A 27,212-nucleotide genomic window follows, 5' to 3' on the forward strand; every position below is an offset into this window, starting at 1 on the left:
AGAAAAATGAGCAATGGATTACAAGAAAAAAGGTAGATCTATAAATATTGAAAGTAGTTTTTCTCTTTCCAAACATATATACACCAGGAGAGCTCTATAAAGTGGAATGGTAGAGCTTTATAGAGCTCTATAAGCTCCACCATTCTTCGGAAGTGTTAATTCACTACCAACTACACATCAGTGTTCCTGCTTTCCTTTGATTCCCCCTAAAACAGTAAGGTTTTTCCATATGTGGAGAAGGGAAAGAATTGAAATAACCATTGGGAATTTATTCTTTGATGAGTAAGGAAACTATATATTGGCAATAGCCTTGAAGGCTCGAGTATCTGGGCGGAGGGTAGGAGTAGGTTAGGCTTCTGGGGGCTCCAAGTTACCCTGCCTTGTGATTCTGGATTTAACCCCTTTGTCACGTGTAAAACATCTGTGAAAGTGGCTTGAACAAAAGTGGCAGGCTTTTTTAGGTTAAGCAAGTAGAGAATGTTCACAAGTCTCAATTAGAAATGCACGAACAGTACAAAATAAGTCTATACATTTCTTAAAATGGGTTGGTGTGCTCACTTACAGTTGCTAGATAATTAGCTCAATAGCCACATGGTTACTGCATTCAGGAACTTTATAGATGTCTTTTGTAGCTGGATGGTGAGCTTCATTACATATGATCAACCATGCCTTCAACTATTTATGTAGGATTTATAGTGAAATTGGACCTAGGCCAAATGTCAAGATTTCAGCTGACTTGCCTTGGTGGTATTTTACTTCTTGGGGCTAATGAAACTCCAGTGACTAAAGAGAAGGAATTAGTTTGGCCCAGACTAGTCAACCAGTAGGCAGGGTTGCTTGTGTGAGCAGGCAGTGGCCATGGGGGACAGATGCTGACAGGACTCTATGATGCCCAAACACATCCAACTCTGAGCTCCAGACTTCTAAACCCCACAGCGAACATTTTATTATTCGGACACTACTAATCAAGCAGGCATTTTTCTCCCATTAATATCATCAAGACTTATTTTCCCCAAAGGTGTAGGAGACATATAATTTTGCCTACGTTCTATCTGACCAAAAATATAGGGCCCTCACATTGGGGATCACTACGGTGATATCACAGGAGGGAGAGCTCAGGAGGTCTAGTCAGTCAGGTCATTTCCAGGCAAGAATCATTCAGTTACTTATTCCACAGCTAGTTCCTAAATGTCTATCATGTCTGCATACAACACCTCAAGGGGCATTAGACTGTAACTGTCACTTTACAAGCTTGTAAAAATGCCATCGAATACACTATCATGCACCACTTTTTTTTTCTCCCCACAAGTACTAGCTTCCCATATATTTCTGAATTCATAGTGGTCAGAGTGGGCCAAACAGGCTATCGATACTCTCACACTGGCTTCATGTTAAGATCTGTATGAGCTCTACACATCTCTAGCTCTTTGGCTTAAAGTTATGTCATAATTCTAGCTTCCTCACTACAGGATTTGTGTCCCACCTACTTCAGTAGAGGGGCTTCTGCAAATCTGTTCAACACCACACCAAGGCTCTGAGAGAGAAATTTTGTGAGAGCTTTTATTCCAAACTTACTTTTGTCCAGCTTCTCCTTGGCCTGCACAAGGTCCATACTTGTAAGCATACACCAAGCGAGGGATAAAATCAGATGTTATCGCGATCACGAATGCATTTGTGATAACAGAGAGAATTCCAATGCCTTCAAGAATGCCATACCAAATTCCTGTTCAAAGAGAAGTATTGTATTAGGTGCAGACATCATGGAAGAGGTCACAAGTATGAAAACAACTGGTAAGCTAATGTTTAATAGTCCTTTCCAAGGGTCCTTTGACTTTTCTCCAACGCTGACACTTGAAAGCCAGGGATAAAAATTACACTTTAAACACCTTAACACTGACAGGATTTCTATGGTAGCATCAATGCTCATGATTTAAGCACTCAGATCAGACACATGTCAGATTTCTAGTGCAATACAAGGCACACTGAAACACTCTGAGATTGGTACACGCACCAGATTGGAGCTCTTTGGGATATGGGCTGGAGCCCGGCCTGATGTATGGACTTAGGCTATACTAAGCCTACTGAATGTGTGTTTTTTCAAACGGAGATTAAAGGATCACACACTGGCTGAGCCTCTGTCTGCTCCGTGCTAGGCACTGGATGCAACATGAGTAAGTCTTTGGTCTCAGACAATGAGAGGGTGCATCTGACCCACCTCGTCTTGTCTTAGTCAAAGCCCAAAGGACTTCTCTGTAAAAAATAAATAAATAACCTACATCACACTTGGTGGGACTCAGACAAAATTCAGGGAAGAATAAAGCCAGGCAAACAAATGGAAGATCTACTTCAAAAAGGAAACCAGGGATGACACTAAGATCTGGACAATTTTTAAAGTCTTAAATAGAAATGGCCAAAGTGACAACTTATTTAAGCACAAATTCTCTAGCCCTGGAAATAACAAATATTCAAATCGGGAATTTCACCTCTTAGTATTATTTTTTTACAAGAATGAGCTGAGCTGTCGTACATGGAAACCATAAGTAAAAGTCACAAGGGTTTTTCTTTTCCACGTTATCCATCAGATGATAATCTTTAAATAGCTCCCCATCAAGCTTACCTATGTCTTTGGCCCGTGAAGCTAAAGGTCGCCTCCACTGGGTGACAAATTTGTAAGCATCAAGTCGAATTTCAATTATGTTATTCAGTAAGGCCAGAAGAGGTGCTAGAGGAAAAGCTGCCACAAATATAGTTGTGAATCCAAACTGAAGGACTAGAAAAGCAAGAAGGAAAAGGAAGAGCATTCGTTTTCCGAAGAATAAAACTCTAAATGTGTCATTGTCTCAACACATATCTTTCCTGATATAGATGCACAGGGAACCTATCTTCCAGAAAAGTGGCCAGAACACTGGAGAGAGAGAGCCCCCTCCTGGGGACTGAGTGGCCTCCTTGTGGAATGGCCAGACCTAGATTCTAGATCTAGTTTTCTATATACCATTCCTTAGTACAAGGAACCCAGTGCTCTTGGAGAAATGTTATGGTAGAGAAAATACAAGAAGGCTTGAAACACCTGTGATGACAAAGTTAGGAAGGATTGGGGATATCCACTAGAACACAGGGCAAGCTCTGCATCTAGGTCCACACTGTTTATACATACACTGCAGTGCTCTCTGCCCTGAGCATGTAATGACTTTGTCTCTTATTACAGTTTTTGTCATGAGTTCTCTCTGCTTGCTTTTGGCTTCCACATGCACAGACAGCTGCCTCTTCCCTTCCCTTTAAGTTGGTGTGTGTCTTGCAGCGGAACTGATTCTCCTGCAGTCAGAAAGTACTCATAGATGGGTCCTTTGTAAATTCAACGGGTTTATATTTAGTGATTGCTGAAAGGACTTGTTACATTTTACTGTTTAACTTCTGATTTTGTAGCTCCCTTGTTCCTCTCTACTTCTGTAAATTTTCCTTAGAGAAAAGTTCAGTCTTTCCTGTTTTACATATAGCTCACATGAAACATCCCATCGATAAAACAGTTAATTTTATGCCAATAGCAGTTGACCTCCATTCACCTATGAGAGTTCCATATCCATCCTTTTATTCTGCTTCTTGTACGTTTTTTGTATGATTTACCTCCTTTATGCTATGAACTGTTCACACATTACAGTAGCTGTGGTTCTTCTTTACTCCTTTCCTTGAGCTTATAGTAGAGTTAAGTGGTTCATACATCATTTGAATATACCTACAATTCTAAAAAATTCCGTCTTTTCACGTCCAGCAGCATGTTGTAGACTGAGCTTTATGTCACCAGCTGCCTCCCCTTATGCGCCCCGGGCAGCCTTCTCCTCTTCTCCTGGCTATACCGTTCATAGTGCTTCTTCACGACTCTCCCCAAACTTTCCTGTTGCTCTTTATTGTAGTCTCCATCTCCTTCAGCACGTTCTTTAGCTCCAGAATTTCTATTTGGTTCCTTTTCAATCTATTTCTTTAATTCATTGAATTGCCTCTTTTGCTGAAATCTATTCATGACAATTATTTTGAATATTTTATCACGAAGGTTGCAATATTTGGTGCCCTTGAGTTGCCAGATAATTATTATTATTTTTTTTGTGATATCATATTTCTTTGATTATTTTTTTTCCCTGATAGGGTTGGATATATGCTTAATACAGCCCAGTTTTGAAAACTTTTTGCAAGCACATACTGAAGGTCAACAAATGCATCTTTCATAGCTAGTAACTCCATTCCTACATCATTCCCTTCAAAAGGATATACATATGTAACCCAAACAAATGTGCATAGCAGTACTAGTCACAAGACCTCAAATCTAGAAACAATTCAGAGGTCTACCACCACTAGCACTAATGGATAAATACCTTTGCAGTCTTATTTTCAGAAGTCTAAATACCTGCAGACTCAGGAAACTTTTTTTTTGGAACACTGATAACTACACTGCCAAAGGAAGTTTGCTTATTTTGATTCAAGTTGGGCTCTTATGTAAATGCTTCTGCCTAGCATATTAATCCTTATCAGTACCTAGATGTCCATTTCATGAGGGGCTGGTGACTGGGGGAAGGTAATATGTGGGGGTAAGAGGCAAAAAACAAAATACATGACTAAAGGAAAGATGGGTGTATATCAAATAGAAACTATTTTATAAAGTGCACATCTTGGAAATACCCTACAGGAGTGAAGTTCAAAGTTCTCCTTGTAACAACATAGAATTTTATAAACATGATATTGAAGAGAAGTTGCAAAAGAGTATATATTATATAATTATATGGAGATTAAGCAAGGCTACCTTAATCTATGGTGTTTGAAGTCAGCAAAAGCAGCCCTCACTGATAAAGATAATATTCTATATTTTGTGATCTAGCTCACAAAATGGGAAGTACTTTTTGTAAAGAGCCAGAGCTTTAACACTTCTGTCACAATTACCCTCCTTGGTGTAGAAGAGATACGGGAGGGTATGTAGTATAGACACCCTTTTATTCTAGCCCAAAGCTTTAATTTTCATGCCATCCTATCCAAATACTTTTAGAGTATGGTTCTATATTCTAACTTTCCTCTCTGTGTTGTTTTATGGAGTTATGTAATTATACTATAGGAAGTGCAGGTTACTATAGATAATATGTAAATAGATGGGTACAGTTATGTATCAATAAACCTAAAACAATAGGCAGCAACTTGGATTTGGTCTGTGCGTAATAGTTTACCAACCTTTCAACTACAATTCATTGTCTTGACATGAATGATTTACATATTTCTGTCACTGTGTTACACCTCTGTGAAGAAAAGAGAAATTTAAAGCAGGGAAGTCACTTACCTACTTGTGATACTTTAAGATTTCCTTCTATAAAGATATTGCAATACTTAGAAAATGACTAATTCATTTCCTTCTTTATGGGAGAAGAGACCATTAAGAAGCCTCAAAGTGGTTATTTCTCTTAATGAGTTCCCTTTATTAAGTTTTATTATTAATGCCCAAATTGATTTCAAGTTCTATCATTCTGCCATTCTATAATTGAAACTCTAAAAACGTCAATGGGTACTTAGGATCTAAGAAACATTAAACATCATACCACTCATCTTAATTTTCAATTTTTCCCCCAAAGAACTGCTTCTTTTTAAAGTAATATATCTTGCGTCCCCCTCCACCCACTTCTTAAACATAAAACCCTACCTACAAACTCAAGATCTATTTCGCTTGATATAATGGCTAAAAGATTCTATTAACTCCCCTCCCTCACGCCCCCAGGAGATAATAGGAAAATGATATATATAACAAGTACCAAGTGTGCACTATGAGTCAGACACTGTGCTAAGATCTTTCTATACATTATAGCTCATGTCATCTACCCAAAGATTCTACGAAGTGGCTATTCTTCTAAGTGTAGTAGCATAGTTTACACATTTCTAGCTTCCTTCTTGCCATCCCTATTCCCAAAGAAATGACCACTCACCTGATTCAGACCATAACATCTAGGAGCTTGCCCTTCTATCTGTGTTATTTGAAATCTGGAAATGTGTCTTAATTGTACCCAGCATAGTGTCAGCCTGTCTATGACATGGCTCCATGCATGCCTGCTGATTGCATGAATCCACCAATCACTTCCTGAGTGATAACTGATTCACCAAGTTATCAACTTGAGTTTTTGTCTTCATGGGGCAAGCTCCAATGTCATGAACAGTTTGAGCAACTAGGCTTTGGTACCATGTCCATGGATTAACCTTCCTGAAAGCAAGACTCTTCTCTTTGTATTTAGCTCAACTTCTATTTCCCATCTTCCTCCATACCCACCCAGTATACTAGAGGCCTTGATGACAGGTATATGTTCAGTTGGAAATATCTAAAGATCTAGGAATAACACGTGTGATTAATAGGTCAAGTAGAATTTCATACTCATTTCTAAGTATTCATCAAAGAGGCCATAGGCGTTCATTGGCTGAAGGTTGTAGTCCTTTTCCCATTGTGGGAAACTGATTTTCCTTTCAGGACCATGTTCTTGTCGTACTTTTCTTCTAGTCCACCAATTCTGAATTAACCTGCACAACAAGATGCATTTTTAAAAATGTATATAAGATTTAAAATAATCAAAAGGAGTTAGGCTATAGAACCATCTTCATAAGCAAATTTAGGGCAGGCTGCCAAGGAAATAGTCTTAGATTAGGAACAAAAATAACCATGGAAGTGATATTTCAGTCACTGGTACTTGCATGTGGATAGACTAATTGGTGAAAACTCACTCATTCATGAAACTGTCCCATATTCAAAGTAGTTTCTGAGGGTTGGGAGAGGACTGATTCTCTAGTACAAGAGATGCATGTATCTGGGTACAGAGAAAGACAGCCTAGCCCGCTTAATTTGGGACCTGTGAACAGTCTTACCAGGACACGCTGACCCGCACACTGATTTGAGGGGCTAGAAAACCTATAAACCCACAGGAGTTTCCTTTCTTGTCACACTGAGGCCTGAAGATCTACAAGGGACCTTCCCTGCTCTTAGCTTGAGTTCAACAGGGGCTCTAATTCCCAGTCAAGTGCATTTCACACCATGAAGTCAGCACAGAAGTCCTCACTATTCAGGAGTGTAGCTTACAATATGGAACAGAGCTGAGACATCGGTGTTGGGTCAAGTCTATGTACTGCAGGGGACAAGGAAAATGTTGACGGGTATTTGGGAGTAGAAATGTCAAAAACAAAACAAAACAAAAATACCAGAAGTGAAATAAAGGACATAAGAGGATGGCTCTCAAAGACAAACTCTGCCTGCTTTGTAATTTGGTTCTTATTAGTGAAGACAAAAATCTAGTTCCCTTGACGTCTGATATTTTGATAAATGATGGTTTATACCTTAAAGTACAGTATAATGTTAACTTTAAAGTTTGATAGAAAGCATCAAACATTGAGTGTTCACTTACTAAAGATAAATCGAGGAATATAAAATTATTCACATTAGTCTGACAGGGAGCTAAGAGATTCCTTTTTCAAAGTGAACCAAGTTCTAGCTAATCTTCCTGGCTGAGTGGTCTCCCTGGAATCAGGAGTTCTCCATGGAGATGCCAAGCTGACATGGAAACTGAAAAGGGTGGAATGAAACAGAAATAAATGTGGATGACGTATGCCTCTTTATAACTTCACTGAGCAAACATTGCAGATCTCAAGGTTATCCTTACAAAGGAAATGTATTTTTGGGCTCTGATCAAACAGTCGTCAGGTCATATTTTTACTAGCTAAGATGCATTTAATAGAAATACTCTAAGTTTCTTTTCTAAATCCCCTTGCTTCTTTCCATATTTTTTTCCATATATTCAGATTTACTCAGATATAGTCTGAGCTACTGAATTAAAAACAATTTACCCTTCCTGATTTATTGTGGGGGTGGGGAGTAGAGCTTCTGTGACTGTCATGAGGAGAGACTTGCAGTGCTAGAGCTGAGGGGGTCAGAGACATCATTCAAGCTGCAGGGCAGTTTCCAATAGTTAGGAGCCCATATGTCTCATGAATATCCACCTGTGTTTGTACAAACTGCATTTTACACAGGTAAAAGCACTGTATATTGTGTACTATTTTTATACAAACATAGTATTATATGACTATCTTTGAATACTTCGCTCCAGGGATGGACACTTGTGTTAACTGCTAAGTCTGCATTATCTTACTTGCCACATCCAAAAAGCTAATACTAAAAAATGCTGCTTTGTGACTATAAAATTTAAGGTACTTACGGGTAGCCAAGTTCCATGAAATTATTCCAGGTCTGCTTTAGCACCATTATAATACCCATTTGCATACAGAGATCAATAAGGCATCCACTGGGGTGGCACTGTGAGGTAAGAAAACACAAATTGAAGAATCAATGGAGAGGAAGAGAGAGAGTCTTGTTAATCTGCACAAAGTTACCCTATGTCTGTTTAATGGAAACAAGGAGTGATGAGAAAATACAGACCTCTTCTAGTCTCCACCTGTTTATCAGCCTCAAGTAGGCACCTGGGTGTCCTGTAAATCTTCAACACAGAAAAACAAACCATTAGTATCCTGTAGGTCTGTCAGTGAATATTACAATCAGCTTAGCACGAAAATTACTGTGATGGTAAATCTCTGTCTGGGAATTGGGAAACACTCCAGCTGTCATAACTGAAACTTCTGGGGGAAGACACCTCATCTGACCATTGCTTTATGTGACTTTGCTCTTTTTCTGATGAATATCAACCTTCTGGCCTGTGCATGCAACTGTTTGCCACAAATCCCACGTGGAAACAGCTAGGAACTGAGGACAGGTTGCTGAATCCCTCTTGCCAAACCCCAGAATCCTTCCCTGTGCTCACCTCAGCAGAAGCTCTTTCTGGAATGACAGTGCTCAGGCTCTAAACCCTGGAGCCTTTCCAAAGCCTGTCATTGCTGACATCAAAGCTGCCCCACCTCCTCTGGCATCCTGTCACCCCCTTTCTGCTTGATATCTTCCTCTCTGTGAAGCCAAGCACCCAATAAATGCCCCCCGTCATGTTCCTCCAGGGACGGAGTCAGGGTCTCAATCAGGCGCAACCCACAAGCTCTAAACCCTTCCTTCTCATGTGCAAACAATTTCCCTCCCCTTGGCAGAGTGGTACTCTGGAGTGGAGACCAGTCCGTGGACAGGGATGGCCAAGGAACCAAGGCGGCGGACCTCATTACACCTTCTCTGTCGCTGCTGGTCAGGGACCCTCCGGAGGTGTGGCGGTGGGGCTCTTACCTTCCGAGGAAGAAAGCGATGTAAAATGTGGAGCTATTCAGATTGACAAACTGAAAAAGAAACATTTTCAGGGTGAAGCTGTTCTCCCATTCCGACTCTGTGCGAGGTTGCTCTGTGGACAGAAGGGGACAAGTTGCGAGGTCGTACCTGAACCTCATCTCAGGGTGTGAGCAGGGCCCATTCCCGGGGCCCTCAAGCTTGCACACCAGCCCCATCAAGGGTTTGGGGGGAAGTACTGACAGGCTTGTCAGAAAGGATGGAGAATCCAGCTTGTTCCAACCAGGAACAACAGGGGAAGCGTTAAGGCGAGGTGGTCCAGGATATCCAGAGGGTTCCAGAAGAGACAGGGGGCCGAGGGGTTAATTCCCAGCCAAACTCCCTCCAGGGGGCTTTCTCCTCTCAGTTTGCTACCGTGGGGGTGGCCCTGTGGGGTCAGGTGTCCTGCCTGCTCAGCACAGGACTCCATCGCTATCCTTGTCATCATCCATTCTTCCCCCTGGATGAAGCCCAAGCGGAGGACAGTATCTTGAGAACATCTGCTGTGACAGCCACCGGTGTCTGTCAGTCGCCCATTCTCCCCTCCTTATATTTCAGCATCCATAAAGCAAATGATCTTTGGGCAGACATTGTGATATAAACCAAAATATGGATTCATCCTCCCACCTGAAATCTCCTGTCTCATGCATTTGTTCCTAGGCACTGTATCCTCACCCCAGACAATGTCAGAGAAAAGGCATGTAATGAAATAGCCTGCTGCGACGTTCCTCGGGCTGTTAATAGCTCATTCATCGCTTTACCCCCTCAAGTCCTTTTCTACAAATAACTCAATGTTTCCTGGGAGGCGAGGAAGAAAGAAAATCTGATTTAAAGTGGTTGAAATGGCCATTTCAGAGCAAGGCAGTACTGCCCTTGAAGGAAGAAATGGCAAAATGTTCTTAAGGGGGTTTGTGTTAATTTCTTCTACCCAACACTTGCTTACGTAGTCTCCTGGGTTGTCAAGTCAGATGAGTAAATTCCCAGGTGTCCCAACCTCTGGATGAAGGAGCCAGTGATTCAGTCCACCAAGGGGTAGCTATCTCTCCCGTGGATAGAAAGTTGTGTTTTGAGCAAGGGGTCACAGTGATGGATGGCAGTGAGATTAAGGAGTTATGTAAAGAGGCTACTTGTGTATCTGGAACAAAGGAGGGTCTATGACTGGCCTATTATCATTATTGTAAATACAAATGTTTTTGATTCCCCCCCATGCTGGACAAGTTAGAATTTTCTCAAACTTCATAGAGCAATAGATCAACATCTTGTTAATAAATTGCAAGAGTTTCTATATATTTTGAAACTCTGAAAATATTCAGCTTCTAGCTGGCTACCAGTTTCTGCTAGTGCTTTATGAAGCTCTCAGGGTGACTTACTCAGATGAATGTTATTTCTGCAAATTTCAGTGATGGTTAGCCTGGTAAAGAGGCTCACAGGCTCAAAGCAACTAATTTTATGTGGAAACTGTAACGGCAGCAAATGAAGACTTTTCTATGATTCTGGGCACTTCACTGCTTGTTATGCTATATTTTGTGCGCATTAAGAGAAATCAACTTTAGATCACATTTCCTTATGCTAGATATTTATGATGGGTTTTAACGCTTTGGGTAGAAGTGATTCCCCAATTCCTAGATGTATTTAAAATGCCCAGTTAAGGGCAAAGAACAAATTGTAAAGAGCCTTTCTTTTCAATGTAAAGAGTGTCAGAAGTAAATTTCTGAAAAGATACTTTTAAACCACAGCATTGTACTGGGAAATGAAAACAGGTTCCACTTACCTAAATTTGTCAAAAGAAGCGCGACTTTTTCATAGAGCTGTAACATAAATTTCATACCTTTAGTGAATGAACTGTACATATACTGGTATCTAATAATCATAGGCAAATAGTAAGTCAAGTTGCAAGTGAAAACAATTTCATTAACAACTCACTGCTTAAATGAGGAAACTTTTCTGAACAATTGTGCCCTTTTAGGTCAAGAAAGAGACATTGCAGGTCACATTTTATTTAAAAAATTCTTACTAGACAGGGTAAAGCTGTGCCACTAAGCTATCCTTAAGTACACCCAGAAAGCAATGAACTCTCCTACACGTCTTGCATCAGCTTATCACTGAGTATGCTCGTCTACACATGTGCCTGGGTTATGAAGGTGGTGGCCCAAAGCACCAGCTGTGGCACACCAGCAGAGGGCCAGCTGGCACAAAGCCCTGGGAATACATGCAGGTGGCCAGCTGTGCCAGAGCAGGGGAGGGGTGGAGGACGGGTCAGATTTGGGGAGTGAATGTCCCTATCACTACTACAGAGGCAGGGAGCACCCAACCCCGTCTCCTGAAGCTGGCGGGCAGGGTCAGTTACTGCACGTCCTCCTAGCCTGGCATGGTGGGCACAGGCTCTGCCTCTGCTACCTGCCCTCTTCCCCCAGTGGAAGGAAGTTCCATCCACAGTGACCAGCAGCCAACTCCGCCCTGCAGTCCAGCCAGCAGGGGGCTTCACTGCGGTAGTGCAGCCCCATCAAGGAAAATTCCAAACCTTTGGGGACCCAAGTTCCTAGAATTCTTGCCCAGAGATGGAGAGAACCCCCCAAAATCTGGAAGTTGTGATTGGTCATTAAATCTCTGCAAATTCACAGAGCTTGTTGTGGGTGGGGGGAGTGTCCCCTCCTTGCACCCTAGGGAGTTTATTCATAGCTTTCCAAGACTCAGTGTCTTCCAGTAAGAAAACCCGTCTGACATCCCCTTGGCTTCTAGCCTACTGCAGGTACGTGTATCTCCCCCAAAGAACCACGGTATGCCTGGTACTGCTGGCAGCTAGCTTGCCCAAAGGGCACTCTCTGCTCCCCTGCCTAGACTTCCCTGATCTCCTCGCTCACTACAGACAGGAGTCACCAGCCATAAGTTGACAGGTATACCTAGGACGGTTGGTGTCTAGCTTAGCAGTACTGAAAGGCCCTCCCCACTCAGACTCTAGGGCTTCCCTTGGCAAGTAACACACTGTTGCAGGACAGGCACATGCACCCCAGAGAGGGCACTGTGGCTGGGTATTCAGAGAACTGACTGTAGCCCGGTCTGCTGGTAGTTAGCGTGGTAACCTGAGAAGCACCCGTGTCTCCAGTCAGGGCTTGATGTCTGCACAGCCTACCAGCCACTACATGGTCTGCATCTCCTTCTGCTGTGGCCCAAGTGCACCGCTCTGTGACCACTCTGCTTGTGCCCAGGGCCTCAGGGGGAAGGCACAGCCAGCAGATCAGCTGAGAGCAGAATCAGGCTGCAGCTGAAGGGTGAGCTGCAGTTTGGGGATTCTGGGAGAACACCACCTCCTAGTGGTCTGCCTTGACCAGCCTAGATGAGGGATTGTTCACATCCCTGTCTCATTCCCAACTACAGACCTTTCGGGTCAGGCCCTGTTCAAGGTATTAGGAAACAAGAGTACAATAAACACAGACAAGAGTTTCTGCCTTCGAAAGTCTACATTCCCAAGAAGATGACAGATTATAAGCAAGGTGAATTTTAAAATAGCATATGAGACAGTGATCGATGCCATCGAGAAAAATAAAGCAGAGGAGACAGAAAATTGCAGGAATGGGCTGCAATTCTAAGCAGAAAGGGAAGCCTTTTGTGAGAAAAGGAACTATCAAAAACCAAAAGGTGGTGTGTGTGTGTGGGGGGAAGGTAGGCAGACCCTGAAGTGGAGACTGTCCCAGCAGAGCAGAGCCATCAAAAGACACGGCCGAGCGCCTGCCTAGGGCATCCAAGCAGTAAGGGGAGGCAGCTGGAGCAAAAGAACCAGGTGGGCACAGAGGAGAAAGCCAGAGACACAGCTGAGGCCAGATCAAGGAGAGCCCCTGGAGGTGTGAATTTCTAAATTGCGTTAGAATAAGGGCCCTGGACATGGTGGACAGAGAACTGGCATGAGCTGACTTAATAGCCGCCGTGGCTGCTGTGATGAGCTTCCAGAAAGGTGAGCTAACACACAGGCTGGGAGAACAGTTAGGATGGTGCTCCAGGAATCCCAGTGGGAGACATGGGGGATGAGGACGTGAGGGAAATGATCAGATCCTGGGGGTGTTCTGACAGTGAGAGACACAGGAGTCAGGAAATGCCATGGCTTTCAGCTTGGGCAAGTGTAAGGTGGGCTGAGGAAGGAGCTGACTCTGGAGGGATGATGGAGAGTTTTGGGAGGGGGAAATCCTGAGGTAGACACAAGCACCACACACCACCCTGCTCTTTTCCTGGGAGGGTTACCTCAGGAATGCTTAGGGTCCTGGTGACCGTCCTTCACTCAGAATCCAAACGACGGGCAACCACTCTAATGTTACAGATTCTGAGCTGGGTCTTTCCCCAAGGGGTAGGCAGTGCTATCTTACTGAACTGATAAGGAAACTTATGTTGAGAAAAGCAAATGCCTTGCTCAATCATACTTCACAAAACCCTGGAGGTGAGACTTGACAGCCATCTTTCTAGAACCCCAGACCTGAGCACATCCCAAGCCAGTAAGGGACTGACTGACATTTCTGTGGCCAGCAGAGAGACCTCCCTGGTGCTACATTCTCAGCTCTATCACTGCTATAGCCTGAGTTCAATCCCTGGCCAGGGAGAGGACCCACATGGCACAGCAGAACTTTCCCATCTCGTCCTCTGCTCCCCTCAGCAGTGTATTTCAGTCAGTCAGCCTGTTCTGCTCCCCACCCTGTCTCTCGTGAATCCTCTCACCCCCTGCACCTCTGGTCTGCACCCCAGTTTTCTATGCAGACACAGAGGAAAGCTAATCACCTGCACACTTTACACATCTGACAGCTGTCCTGCAGTTCACTCACCACGTTCAGCAGCATGATGATACAGAAGTTGATGCACACGGCAGTCCCTGTCGTTGCGACCTGAGAGTTATTCCTGATTAACGCCCACTTAAAGGCAGCGAAAGTGCTGACGGTCACCACCCGGTAAATGACAATCCCGAACACGGCGGCGATCACCACGCAGATCTGGCAGGGGACAGAGGAGACCCAGTGAGCTTCTTTGGGGGCTGGGGGGTTGAGGAAAAGGGTTCCCACCACTTGGAAAATCCTCTGAGGAGAAAAGGAAAAACAGTAAAATCAACTGACTCAAGAAACCTGCACAAATAGTAGGACAGGGAAAACTAAAGCTTGGAGTTGACATTGAAAAAAGACTAACAAAAAGGGAGTTCGCTGCATATTAGAACTGTGAATGTTGAGTTGCTGTATTTAGTTTTGGACATCCAGCTGTGATATACCCTGAGAGGGAATCTATTTCCTCCATGGGCATGGGAAAGTTAATGGTAAAGCCACCATGGAGGTCGGAGTGTATTTCACACGACATAGGGCATCAGTGAGGAAACACGGGGTCCTGTAGTTTACTGGCTGACCCTCTACTTTTGGGAGGTTCAGCTGCCCAGTCTGTAACACAGGGATGGAGGAACCATCCCTGATGACCTTGTGAGTTGTGAGAATTACATAACAGAATGTGCACAAGTGTTTGAGGAACTATGTGAGTGCTTGATACAATTCTTGTTGTAACCATGTGACAGGTCTGTACTTCATGAAATGAGTTTTTTTTAAAAATGTTTCAAACCATAAAAAATATTCCAGACGCAGAAACGATAAGTCTGCTGCATTTATCAGCAAATGCTTGGTAAGGTTCTGGCTTTCCCGAAATGGGGTTCATCCGCTCTTTCTTGGAGTACTTGGCTTCAAACTGGGGGCGTATTTCTTCCTAAAGAACAAGCAAACACATTTCAATGCACTGAAGAGGTGCTCAGACAATTAAAAAAAAACCATTTTACCCAACTGTATATTGAATCAACAGGTAACACTCTGATCAGCCCATCAATGAGGTGGCCTGCAGAGCCCTGTAAATGTTTGGAAACTGGCCACTTGAAATCTAAAAACTGAGACTTATACTTTAGATTAATTGTTCAGTTTCTCGGTTATCTTATCAAGCTATGCTTAACAAAAGAAGCCAAGAATGGCTTGTCCCTTATAGCTGCAAATGACTAACAAGATGCGATTACCTTTGGTGATGGGAAACCCAAGGGGATTGCAACTGAGATGGAAAAATGCACAAAAATATGTAAAAATAAACTAATAAAAAAATGGGAAGAAAAAAAAAAAAGATGCGATTACCAGGGAAGTTCCTGAATAGCAAATGCTTAAAATCCATTTTGTGAGTCATAATGACAATGTAATTCTTAGTTTCTCCTACAATTTTTTTTCCTGTTTTTCCATGTAGATAGGTAAAAGCATGGTGGAACTCTTGCAGTAAGTTCCAGTGAGACTCACTCACTTCCAAAGTGTGGATTTTGAATGTATTCTTAACTAGCATTGAAAACAAAGGAAATGTCTTTCTAATCCAACTAAAATCAAGGCACGTCTAATTCTAAATCAAGCTGAGAATTTGTTTCACCTACCTGGGTCCCATCCAATGTGAAAAACTTCTTACTAATAATAGCAGTTGGGGATTAGGGGAAGGGAATGAGCACAGGGTATGCTGAAGTGGCTCCAGTTACTGGAGGTCTTGGAAGAGGTGGGAGAATGAGCAGAAGTTTTGATGACATGGCGATGAATGAATCTTGGCAGAAATGCTCAAGAGTCAGAAGAAAGTTCTGACAGAGTGAAGAAGGAGCAGACAGAAGTACAGAGAATGGAACAGTTTGGCAGGAGCTGCCTGCGTGGGAACCCAGTTGCTGCTACAGGATAATTGAATGTGAGACTCGTCAGTGTCAGGAAACAGGGACGGTCAGGGAGAGAGCTGTTACATACAAATTCCCCCTTTCATTTGTTTTAGGGAGTTAGACTTAAGAACATAAACACAACGGACGCAGAATCTTTTGCTTCTTTGGGAAACTTTTAAAGCTGCAAGTATGGTCAAATGCAGGGAGCTAACCATCCAGGAGCTAAGGTGAATCATGGAGCCAACTCTGTGTTCCTGGGTATTCTGGGTTGGTTGCACCCTCCTCACCCCCAACCCCTCAAATCCACATGTTGAAATCTCAACTCCCAGTACCACAGAATGTGACTGTCTTTCGAGGCAGGGTCTTTATAGTATGATGTTACAATGAGGTCCTTAGGGTGACTCCTGACCCAATGGGACTGGTGTCCTTAGGAGAAGAGGAAATTTAGACACAGACTTGCACAAAGAGTAGCTGTGAAGACATAGGGAGGAATGGCCATCTGCACGTCGAGACAGACCTGGGGCAGATCCTTCCCTAGTCTCCTAGAGGAAACCAATCCAGTTCCAGAACAAGGAGACAGTAAGTTTCTGCTGTTCAAGCCACCCACTCTGTGGTGCTCTGAGGTGGCAGCCTTGGCTGAGCCCTGGCTTCCCCTGAAGAAGGCATGCAGCAAGTCTGGGGCATTTCTGCACAGCGAACTGAGGCCACAGGCTGGAAATATGATGCATTTCTACAATGAACCCAACTGGGGGCTGGACTGGCACTTGGCTTCCGAGGCTCCTGTACAAAGGTTTGCTATGTGAGAGAAGGTTCAGCACTCTGAGCTTTCTGCAAAAGACAGAGGATTTACAAAGGATGTGTCTGCCTGAAGAGTATCCATGCCTTGGTTCTACTGCAAGGGCAGGCAGTGACTTTTAGGCTGGTTTGATCAGAGTTCTGTGTATTAATAGCTGGAAAGAGGCCATTTAATCACACTTCTTTTCTTTAGAGATGAAAAAAGGTTGCAAGGTGACACAGTTTGTCCCAAAGTGACACAGCTGCTTCCTGGTAACTAAGATCCCTGGGGAAGAACATGGGCCACCCCAGTGGGAAGCTGCTCTCACAAATACACTGAACAAGATGCAGCACAAAGCTACACCCACATCCTGAGTGCATTCTGCCCCAGAGAATTCCTTACAACTGAGAAAATCATTCTCTGCAGAATGCTTATAAAATAGGAGCAGCCTTACCGAAAAACAAGGATTGTACAAGAACTCAGTATTGTTTCTAGACCTAAAACTACCCAAGTATGTTTATAGGTGTGAGGAGAAAAGCAGCTATTTAAAGGGTGAAATTGCATCAAAAACAAAAAACCCTCTAAATTCTTCCACCAAGCCTACCCTGGGGCTAAAATTCTCATTCATGTTTCTAGAAGAGACCTTTTAATATGTAAAAACACGTGTCTATTGGGAAAAAAGGACACATTAAAACAATTATCACATAAACTAGTAGGACTAGTTTATCTGATATACTGGCCCATCCAATAGAAACCCCCTGAAGACTTGGGAGTCAGGAGAGTAAAAAGATAATGGACAAGAGGAAGAAAAGAGGGGCTCAGGTTCTGGATTGACTGTCAAGGGGTGCACGATGACCAAGCAAATGACAGGAAGAAGACAAGAAGAGTATAGAGGCCAGACAGACTTATTAGAAGAGAGGATAGCATACTGGGAAGAATTGAGAAATGAAACATGAGGAACTGAGTTTACTCCTTCGACAGTTTTATCTGGAGCGGGCCCTGAATTTGGGCACATACACACCAAAGAGGCCTCTTGAGGAATGATTTCTCCTCTGTTTGTTACCTAAACTAATGCTTTTGAGCCTGCACGCAGATGGGCACTGTCCAGGGTCCTGGAAAACTACACGGATTCTCTTTGAACAGCTATTAAGAGGTTTGTTTGCCTGTTCCTAGAGTTGTAAAACTAATATCCTACTTCTGCTGAAGAAAATGAATATTTAAGAAAATGAAATATTAGTACTGATTCTGATTGCATTCTTTACTAGTAAAATGCTTGATTTAGTCATGGAATTTTATTCCATGAATAAATTAAAAAAATATTTGCTAGTAACTTTTTTATTGCCTGAAATTTCTTGCCAAGACAGGTATGAAAATGCTTTGTGAGTACATATGACTTCAAAGAACAGAGGGTGATGTGTATCTCTTATCTTAAAACAGCAACTTGCTATTTTGAACATTCTGAGGTAAATGATACAAACCTCCTCTTCTTCCCAGTCAATCAAGTCCCAGTCATAAGCAATTACTGCTCTCCTTCTTTTCCAAAACTCCAGGAAAACTGTTGCTGGAAAAAGCAGGGAAAAATAAAGACATGTACAAATAAAACAATGGCATTAACTGTGTCAGTGAATAATGAAGTCACTGCAAGTAATGACAGTTGTTTGTAAGCATTTTTGAATTTCAATTTATAGTTAAACTTGACTTAACAAGGATCATTTTTCTGAGACTTACTAAGCTTGTATCAAGCATAATGAAAAATTAAGAGAGTTCATGTAGAATTAAATTAAGCTGATTTGCAAGTTGAGGTAGAACCAACTCATTACAATGGCAAAGCTCCTGGGATATAAGACAGAAAGTGGGGCTACCCACATGCATGTAATGGCTAGAGCATTTTTCAAAGTGAGTTACAGGGAGGAACAGAAAAAAACAAACAAAAACTTATCATTCCTGTGTCTTGATTGTCAGCAATTTCTTACTCCCCAGCCCCCCCACATAACAAATTATTCATATAAATGTATTTACTATCTTACCAAAGGAAGAATTACTCTTTTACTCTTAACTCATCTCTCTATTGTCACCCTGAAGACAAAATACTGAAATTTTGTTATAAACCTTTTCCAGAAAGCTAGCCTTCCCACATAGGAAACACAGGGTTTCCTCAGTTGCCAGGTGACTTTCAATTCAGTTAAAAAAAATCTACTCAAATTACTGAGCCAGCAAGAAATAACAAAAAAGTCAAGACATAATTTTGCTGCATTAGAAGTCACAAGCCAGAATGAAACTAAAGATATAAAGGAGACATGATGGAGGACAGATTTCCTCGATTTACTTTTAGGACTTGCTATGTACTCGCACTTTGAGAAGGCAATGATGTGCCATGTATCTAGAATCAATTTCAGAAGAATGGGTAAACATCTAAATACCCATTTCAAAGAGAGACGCTTCTTTCTTTTCTATTCCCCTATGCTCTATACTCCTCATTAGATGTACTCAGACATAACATTTTTAAAACAAGTAACAGGAAAATAGTACAGGGTAAAAAAAAAAAAAGTGATCTCCACGGAAGAACTACTCAAAGTAACCAACCAATTCAGAAAAGTAGCAGTATACAAAATTAACACAAAAATCAGTAGCTCTCCTATACACAATCAATCTGAAGAAGAAATCAAGAAAACTATCCATTTTAAAATTGTAACCAAAAAAAGAAAAATCAAAGACTTGGGAATAAACCTAACAAAAGATGTGAAGGATCTATACAAAGAAATTATAAAACACTATTAAAAGAAATAGAAGAAGACACAAAGATATGGAAAAATACCTCTGCTCATGGATTGGAAGCATTAACGTTATTAAAATGGCCATCTTACCAAAAGCAATTTACATATGCAATGTTATTCCAATAAAAGTATCAACATTCTTCAAAGAACTATAACAAACACTTATGAAATTCATATGGAACCACAGAAAACTAAGAATAGCCAAAGCTCTACTGATGAAAACAAAATATAAAGGTGGCATCTCACTTCCAAACTTCAGTCTATGCTACAAAGCCATAATAATTAAAACTGTGGTACTGGAGGGAAAACAGGCAAACTGACCAATGGAACCAAACAGAAAGCCCAGAAATAAACCCACACCTATCTGGACAATTACTCTTTGACAAAGGAGCAAAGAATATGCAATGGAACAAGGACAGTTTAACAAATGGTGCTGGAGAAACAAAAAAATAAATGAAACTAGACCACTAACTCACACCATGCATGTGAATCACCTCAAAATGGATGAAAGATTTGGGCATAAGACCTGAAACCATAAAATATATAAAAGAAAATATAGGTTAAACACTATAAGACATATGTCAACAATATATTTACTCTTCACCCAAAGCAAAGAAAATGAAAGAAAAGATAAACACATGGGACTACATCAAATCGAGAAACTCCTGACAGTGAAAGAAGACATTAACCAAGACAAAGAGACACCATTCTGACTGCAAAACATCCCTGCACTCCATACAACAAACAAGGGACTGATTACGAAGATATACAAAGAGCTCACTTGAATCAACAGAAACAAAACAATCCAGTCAAGAAATAGGCAGAGGAACTTAAAAGACACTTACCCAAAGAGGAATTGCAAATGACCAAAGGCATATGAAAAAATGTTCAACATCCCTTATAATCAGGGAAATTAAAATTAAAACCACAATGAGATACCACCTCACACCAGTGAGAAAGGTACATATTCAAAAAAACTAATAACAAATGTTAGTGAGGATACAGTGAAAAAGGAACTCTCTCCTACATTGCTGGTGGGAATGCAAACGGGTACAACCACTATGGAAAGCTGTTTGGAGGTTTCTCAAACTGCTAATAATGGAGCTACCATATAACTCAGCAATTCCACTGCCAGGAATCTACCTAAAGGACACAAAAACATCGATTCAAAAAGATACATACACTCCTAGGTTTAGTGCAGCCTTACTTACAATAGGTAAATTCTGGAAACAACCCAAATGCCCCAAACTAGATGATTAGATCAAGATGTGAGACACACACACACACTGGAATACTACTCAGCAATCAAAAAAGAAACTTACGCAATTCACAGCAACATGAATGGAGCTGGAAGGGATTATGCTTAGTGAAATAAGACGGCAGAAGAAAAGTATCTAATGGTTTCACTTATAGGAGTAGTTTAAGAGGACCAAATAAGATGGGGGAAAACGTGTACTGTTATGACAATACAAAAACAGACAATTATAAATCAGAGAGATCCCACAAGGGAGGGGAACAGAGAGGAAATCAGGAGGGAGGGATGTAGGGGGCTATGGTGATGATGGGCGGGAGGGGAAGTAAACATTGTTATAAAATGAACAATAATGTAAATAGATACGTAAAAATAAACGAGAGCTCTATGCATTTTTTCCCCTCCATTTATTACTCTCACCTCTACCCTGTACCCACAAATGGAGGTGTTAATACCAACCCTAAATAATAGGCTTACAATATTAATTGACACACTAGGAAAATCCGAGATATTTACCCCTTTTCATATGGGTAGAGAGAAGTTTAGTGTTCAGGAAAGCTCATGTTCATTCTTAGGTCGGAATCATATATACAACAGAAGCGGTAGCCCAGACGGGAACCAAAAGGAAATTATAAAGTGTTCCACAGGCCACACTCATCATCATTTTCTTAAACAGAACAATGCCTGTCAACTGCAATTCACCTTGTGGCAGACTACCTTGCCTTTCCCAAAACCACTTCCTACCTTGCTCGCAGAGATTCCATTTCCCAGCCTCTATTACAGTTAGATGTGACTATTAACAAGCTTTGGTCAATGGAAAATGGCAGAAGAGATATGTTACTTTGGGATGAAAGAATTAAAGCGAAGTATAGTTAGCATTTTGCACTGGGAGAGATCCTATACTGTCAAACACTAGCAAGGATGTAAAATAATGGCACTTCTCTAACAATAAGAAACATTTCACTAACAAAAACTATTCACAAATAGGTAGGAAAAACCCACTGAAAGACTATCTTTGAGAGTCTTATGCAGGGGTATCTCTCAACGACATATCTTACCTTCCAAGGTTGAAGTGCTGTACCACTTATTTAGTATCCATAGAGAAAAATGTATTATTGCATGTTAGATATGGTTCTTTATTTTCTCAAGAGTCTAAAAAGCTGATATTTTCATTATCCTATGGATGAAAACTGCAGTACAGAGAAATCACGTGGATAGCAAAAGACAGAACTAGAAGCTGGCCCTGATCTCTCTCTCTCTTCTCGAAAAACCAGACATTTATTCACTTATAGTGCTGGAAGTCAGAAGTCTGAAGTCACATGCTGGCGGGCTAACTTCCCATTGGGGACTGCGAGAGGCTGTATCCCCCCTTCAAGTCCAGTGCTACCATCCTGCCCTGCCCTGGCTTTCAGACACACAGAACTGCCTCTGTCTTCACATGGCCTCTCCCCTATGAATGTCATGTGTTCGCTTTCTTTTCTTAGAAGGACACTAATCATACTGGTAGTCTACACACCCTCATTTTAACTTGATTATCACTTCAAGACCCTATTTCCAAACAAGGTCTCCTTTACAGGTTCTGGGGTTGGGACTGCAGGAGGATGGTGTGGGTTATGGCAATACTCAGGGGTACACTGAGTAGCAGTCAGGCAGGACCTTATCTGCCTTTAGCTACTAGATCACAGTCTAACATGGGAACCCAAATTCTTTTTTCTTTATATCTGTTATATATGTTACATCATTCTTCATTTTGTATATATATATTTTTAAGCTCAGTTGTAATCCCCATGGACTTCCCACCACCACTTCACCCAGGTGCTCTTCCTGCCCCAGTTTTGAATGTCTCTGGTTTATAGCTGTTTGTTGATTTTCATTTTTCTTTTGAAATAATAACGATAATAATAACACCTACTCTGCCCACCCTAGAATTACTGTGCTGAAACTAGTTGAAAAGCAACGGCACCTCACCCCAGGGTTACAGGCTCAGTGGGAGTGCCTGCCTCTCTTGCTAGCCTTCTCCCGGATCTATATGCCATTTCTGGAGGCTGGAAAAACCCACAGTCATTGCCAAAGCAGTCAGGGATACAGTGCTGCTAATGTTTAACCCCCTGGTAACATAACAAGCAAAGAAAACCTAATTTGATTTTTCACTTTGAAAAATGTCTGTATTGTATTCACAGCAGAATTTGTCTATTGTGAGAAAATAATTGCAAGGACTTTTTTTCCTTGTAATTTTTGAAAATAAAATAGCAAGGAACTAGAAAATTCTATGCTCTAACAGCTTTCTTTAACCTGTCAAAGGTGATATTCCATTTCTTTGCATTAAAAACAATAATGGAACTGTGGCCAGCAATAAAATGAGGAGGACATGAAGAAAATGATGACCTGCTGTCTGAAACTCAAAGTATTTTTCAAAACCTTGCCAAGATGATTCTCTTGTTTCCTAAGAAAGCAGATACATACATACATACATATATGTATGTATCTACATGTACATAGAGTCATTTTTCTCCCAATACTAATTTTCTTTTTACAAGTTAGTAATGCTAATCCTTTTTTCTGACCCTTTATAACTTTCTGAGAATGCTATTTTTGAGAGTACAGGGTAGTTAGGATGATGTGTTTTCCAAGAACTTAGAAACAGAGATGATTGTCCGAAACCTTAACTTACAAAATCTACACATGAAGAACGAGCTGAGAGCTAGGACTCACAAATCACATGTGAAAAGAGACAGAAGAGTACAAGACCTAGAAAAGGAATTCATGCAATGGGGGTGGTGGGATTGGTGCAAACCAGGGGTGGTGGATTGGTGCAAACCAGCTCTCCATGTAGAGTGGCAGGTGTTCCTTAATTCTCATGAACTGTACTGTGGTCAGTACCGTTCAAGAAAATCTTTCAATCTTTCAAGAAAAACTGTCAAAGTGTATCTTCATGTCATTTTGAAGTTGAAATAATTCACAACACTCAATTTGTATATTTTTAAATTTTGGGAGGAACAAATAATAACTAGGGGTTGCAAGTTTGTAACATCTGAGGTAGGCCATTAGGTGCAAAGATGCAAATTAATGTAAATAAGCGACTCAAGAATCTGGGAAATATTGCAAAACACCAAGAAATGGATAATCTTTCAAGAGCCAGGAAGGACAGAATATGACTGAATGAAGAAGCTGAAATTTAGTTATTGAATTGAAACCTTTTTTGTAGAAAGTCAATGTCCACGGAGGAGATGACTAACCTGTGACTTAGGAGACAAGGGAGTCAAGAAACAAAATGGAACAATTTCATGTAAGATATTAGAGGGGGTACTGTGCATAAGCCAGTCTGTGGGTACTTATAAAATGGACTAGGGATGAATCATTGAGGAGAAAACACAGCTGCTCTACATTCATTTAACAATTACTAATTGTGTTCTTTTGCTATGCTGGGAGCTACAATGACTTTCCTCTCATACAATGTATGATGATTAATTTGATGTCCTAAGAATTCTGACACAGGAAAAAAGGTGCTATAGTCATTATACAATCATATTCCCTAGTACAAACTTCTAGTTTCTATTTGAGATTATGCAAATTAGCCCTGGGTATTTGTACTTCAATAGCATTTCTATAGGGGCAAAGCAGATACAATGCGTCATGGCTGTTTCTGAGACTTGTCTGTGAGCTCCCCTTTCATAAAAAGCCATCTAGCACATCAGACTGAGGACCTTTGCTTCTACTCACGAGGACTAACTGCTTCCATGGAGGAAATAACCCGATCACCTTGATGCCCAACTCTTCCAAGTTTTGCCCACACCTTCTCGGCTCACCTTTAAGACTTGGTTCTAGTATCTCCTCTTGGCTAACACCACTCTGGTTTTCCATTTTGCTTCAGGAACTTAGCACATGGACCCTTAACGTCCTGTATTAGAAACACCAACTCTTCCTTAATATAAGATTTTGAAAGAGATGCATCTTTACTTTTGCATAACCAGTGCTGACTGATAGTGATCACACACTGTATATTAATGAAATCTTAATTAATATACTCTAGAAAGGCACAGGGATTGGCAAATACACTTTGGAATGAGTTTTCACTGGGCAGACCAGGCTCGGTTTAAAATCCAGACTCCCTGCTTGCCAGCCACTGAGTAACATTCGGCAACTTGCATAACCTCTCAATAGCTTCATACATAAGTAACTTCCTTTTGGTGGGGTCTGAGGAATTGATGAGGGGTCCTGTGTCACTGGCCTTTAGTCAATATGCTTTATACAAATGCTACTATTTGGGACACAGATAAGATTGTAAAAGATATAATTAGCACACATGTCTAGAAACAAGGCCTATTCTGAAATTTATTTTCTAAAAATGAGACATTTCACTTACAAATTACTGACAGGATCCTTAATTTGCATTAAAATGACAACAAGCATGTTATTTTGATTGGAGAACTCTAAGGACCTTGATTTGTTTGTTAGTAGGGATAACTTAATTTTTGGCAATATTAAAATTGATTTAAAAAGTGGGGAGAGAAAAGGAAAGAGAAAATAAATGGAGAACAGAGGGAAATAATCTGTTGTTTGACAAGTATCCGCCAACATCTAATTCCCTAATGATTCATTTTTTTTCCCCCTTGGGAGAGAAGCTAATTTAGGCCATAATTGTTCTATCCCTCAAATCTTTCTGAGTAAAAATGAGCATTGAGGAAAGATCTACATTGGGGTTAAGCCAAAAGCCCTAAGAGCTGACAGTATACCTCACGGGCCCCAGGAGACTCCCCTAGCAAAGATGGAGAGCTGGTGCAGTTCTTATCAAGACTTCCAAGCTGCCCACACCCCTACCCAGCTGCAGTACACTTCCAAGTGCAGCCTGCATGTTTTCTGGTGAACCCACAAAACAAAACAACAAATCGAACACATCCAATCCCACCCCTTCTGAGGTCTTGCAGACCACTTATATCTGTTCTCAACAGCTCCATCTCTAGCAAATAAACTGTGTTATCCTAGATGTTGTGACTTGTTAATCATAAAGGATGGTTCTGACGCCATTACTCTGAGCTTCACGAGTACTGACCCATCCCAGGATGGTATCAGTGTAGCTCACGACAAGTGCAACAGTCCTTTGCCTTCAAGTGCAGGTCTCCGAAGCAGAAGCGAGCAGGGTTACACGTAACACTGGAATCTAACAGTGCAGTTAAGACTACCCAGTTTGACTTCCAATTTTTAACGGCTGTCTTAGTTTCCTCGTCTATCACAGGTGCAACAGTACCTTCTAAGGTCACCATGGTCCTGTGCAGTGTGTAGGATGGCGTCCAGCAGAGAGCCCTAGTAAGTGCACACTATGATGTCAGCTGCTATTATATCAGCCATTTCACATGTCTGCAAACGGCATAGCCTGATCCACACAAAAGCACCTGGGGTAAGTCATTCTTTTACTAAAATGAGAACATTTTGGCCCTCTCAGGTGGTGCAGCAGGTTAAAGCGTAGCTCTACAAGCTAGCCACAGCTGCTTCAGCACAAGTTCGATTCCTGGCCCTGAGGTGACCCACATGGCATGGCAGACTTCTCCTGACCAGTCCGCTGCTCCCCTCAGCAAGGTACTTCATTGATCTGCCTGTTCTGCTCCCCATTCTATCTCTGGTGAAGCCTCTCACACAGTCCCTGCACCTCTGGCCTGTACCCCAGTTTTCTGTATGCATAAATATATCTTTTAAAAAATGAGCACATTTTGGGGACAATACAAGATTTAAGCAGTAAATTGTCAACTAAGGCAAAACAATTCAGATGATGAATGATTCCAGGTTTGCCTTGCCTGAAGAGGCCCTGAAATGTTCCCTTGTGCACAAAAGTTATTATAAAATATCTATCAGATTCTTACTGATTACCCTCCAACTCAAAAGGTCTATCAAATCTCAACCACTCACTTGCAACTTCAGAAGTTTCTCAACTTCTTGCCCTGGGCAGCCACCATAGGTTAGCGGGGCTAAAATAAAGCCTACTTGTTATCTCTAGCAAGGAGATACTTGCAAGGATATATTCCAGCTTGCAAGAGGGGTGCAATCCTCTTGATAATGGTGGTATTGGGTGATAGGGAGAGATGACAACTTCTGCCTTATAATGTCATCTAACAGAATTGTATGTCTTTATATTTCAGAGGATAAATTGCGGGAGAAGAAGCCAACGTTTCAATCAAAGTATACCTGACATTTTGGAAAAATGAAGGGGGAAAGGAGTTTAGGGTACTCATCTTCCAGAATATCACTCTATATAGAAACGGCAGATGCACAGCCCAAAGCAGAGCTTCCCAGTAGTAAGCCAGGATGGATTGCTACTGAGGTGATTATCATCAAGTTATACAAATGTCAGACACTTACCCCACACTGCCATGAAAACAGCAAAGAAGACAGTGGCTCCATTGTCAAAAAGATGGGTTACCTGGGAATATTATGAATTGGAGTTAAATTAGCTTCTTACAGAGGTGATTCCAATGCACATTATTTTT

At 41.5% G+C, this 27,212-nt stretch overlaps 1 protein-coding gene across 4 annotated transcripts in view; it reads right to left on the reverse strand.

The window, feature by feature from the left end:
• The window catches only part of ANO4 (anoctamin 4), a 264,528-nt gene that overhangs the window by 17,650 nt on the left and 219,666 nt on the right, over positions 1 to 27,212 (reverse strand). For all 4 annotated transcript variants that reach the window (XM_012720423.1, XM_012720422.1, XM_012720425.1 and 1 more), the window contains 11 exons: positions 27,085 to 27,145; positions 18,186 to 18,268; positions 14,834 to 14,974; positions 14,062 to 14,226; positions 11,028 to 11,064; positions 9,221 to 9,332; positions 8,438 to 8,495; positions 8,217 to 8,314; positions 6,392 to 6,534; positions 2,618 to 2,770; positions 1,576 to 1,723 (listed from right to left, as the gene is read on the reverse strand). In XM_012720423.1, coding sequence (XP_012575877.1) covers positions 1,576 to 1,723; positions 2,618 to 2,770; positions 6,392 to 6,534; positions 8,217 to 8,314; positions 8,438 to 8,495; positions 9,221 to 9,332; positions 11,028 to 11,064; positions 14,062 to 14,226; positions 14,834 to 14,974; positions 18,186 to 18,268; positions 27,085 to 27,145 — 1,199 coding nt within the window. The remainder of the gene's footprint in view (positions 1 to 1,575; positions 1,724 to 2,617; positions 2,771 to 6,391; positions 6,535 to 8,216; positions 8,315 to 8,437; positions 8,496 to 9,220; positions 9,333 to 11,027; positions 11,065 to 14,061; positions 14,227 to 14,833; positions 14,975 to 18,185; positions 18,269 to 27,084; positions 27,146 to 27,212) is intronic.

The sequence above is a fragment of the Condylura cristata genome, unplaced genomic scaffold (genome assembly GCF_000260355.1).
Source record: "Condylura cristata isolate star-nosed mole 26May11 unplaced genomic scaffold, ConCri1.0 scaffold00004, whole genome shotgun sequence".
NCBI classification, from domain to species: domain Eukaryota; kingdom Metazoa; phylum Chordata; class Mammalia; order Eulipotyphla; family Talpidae; genus Condylura; species Condylura cristata.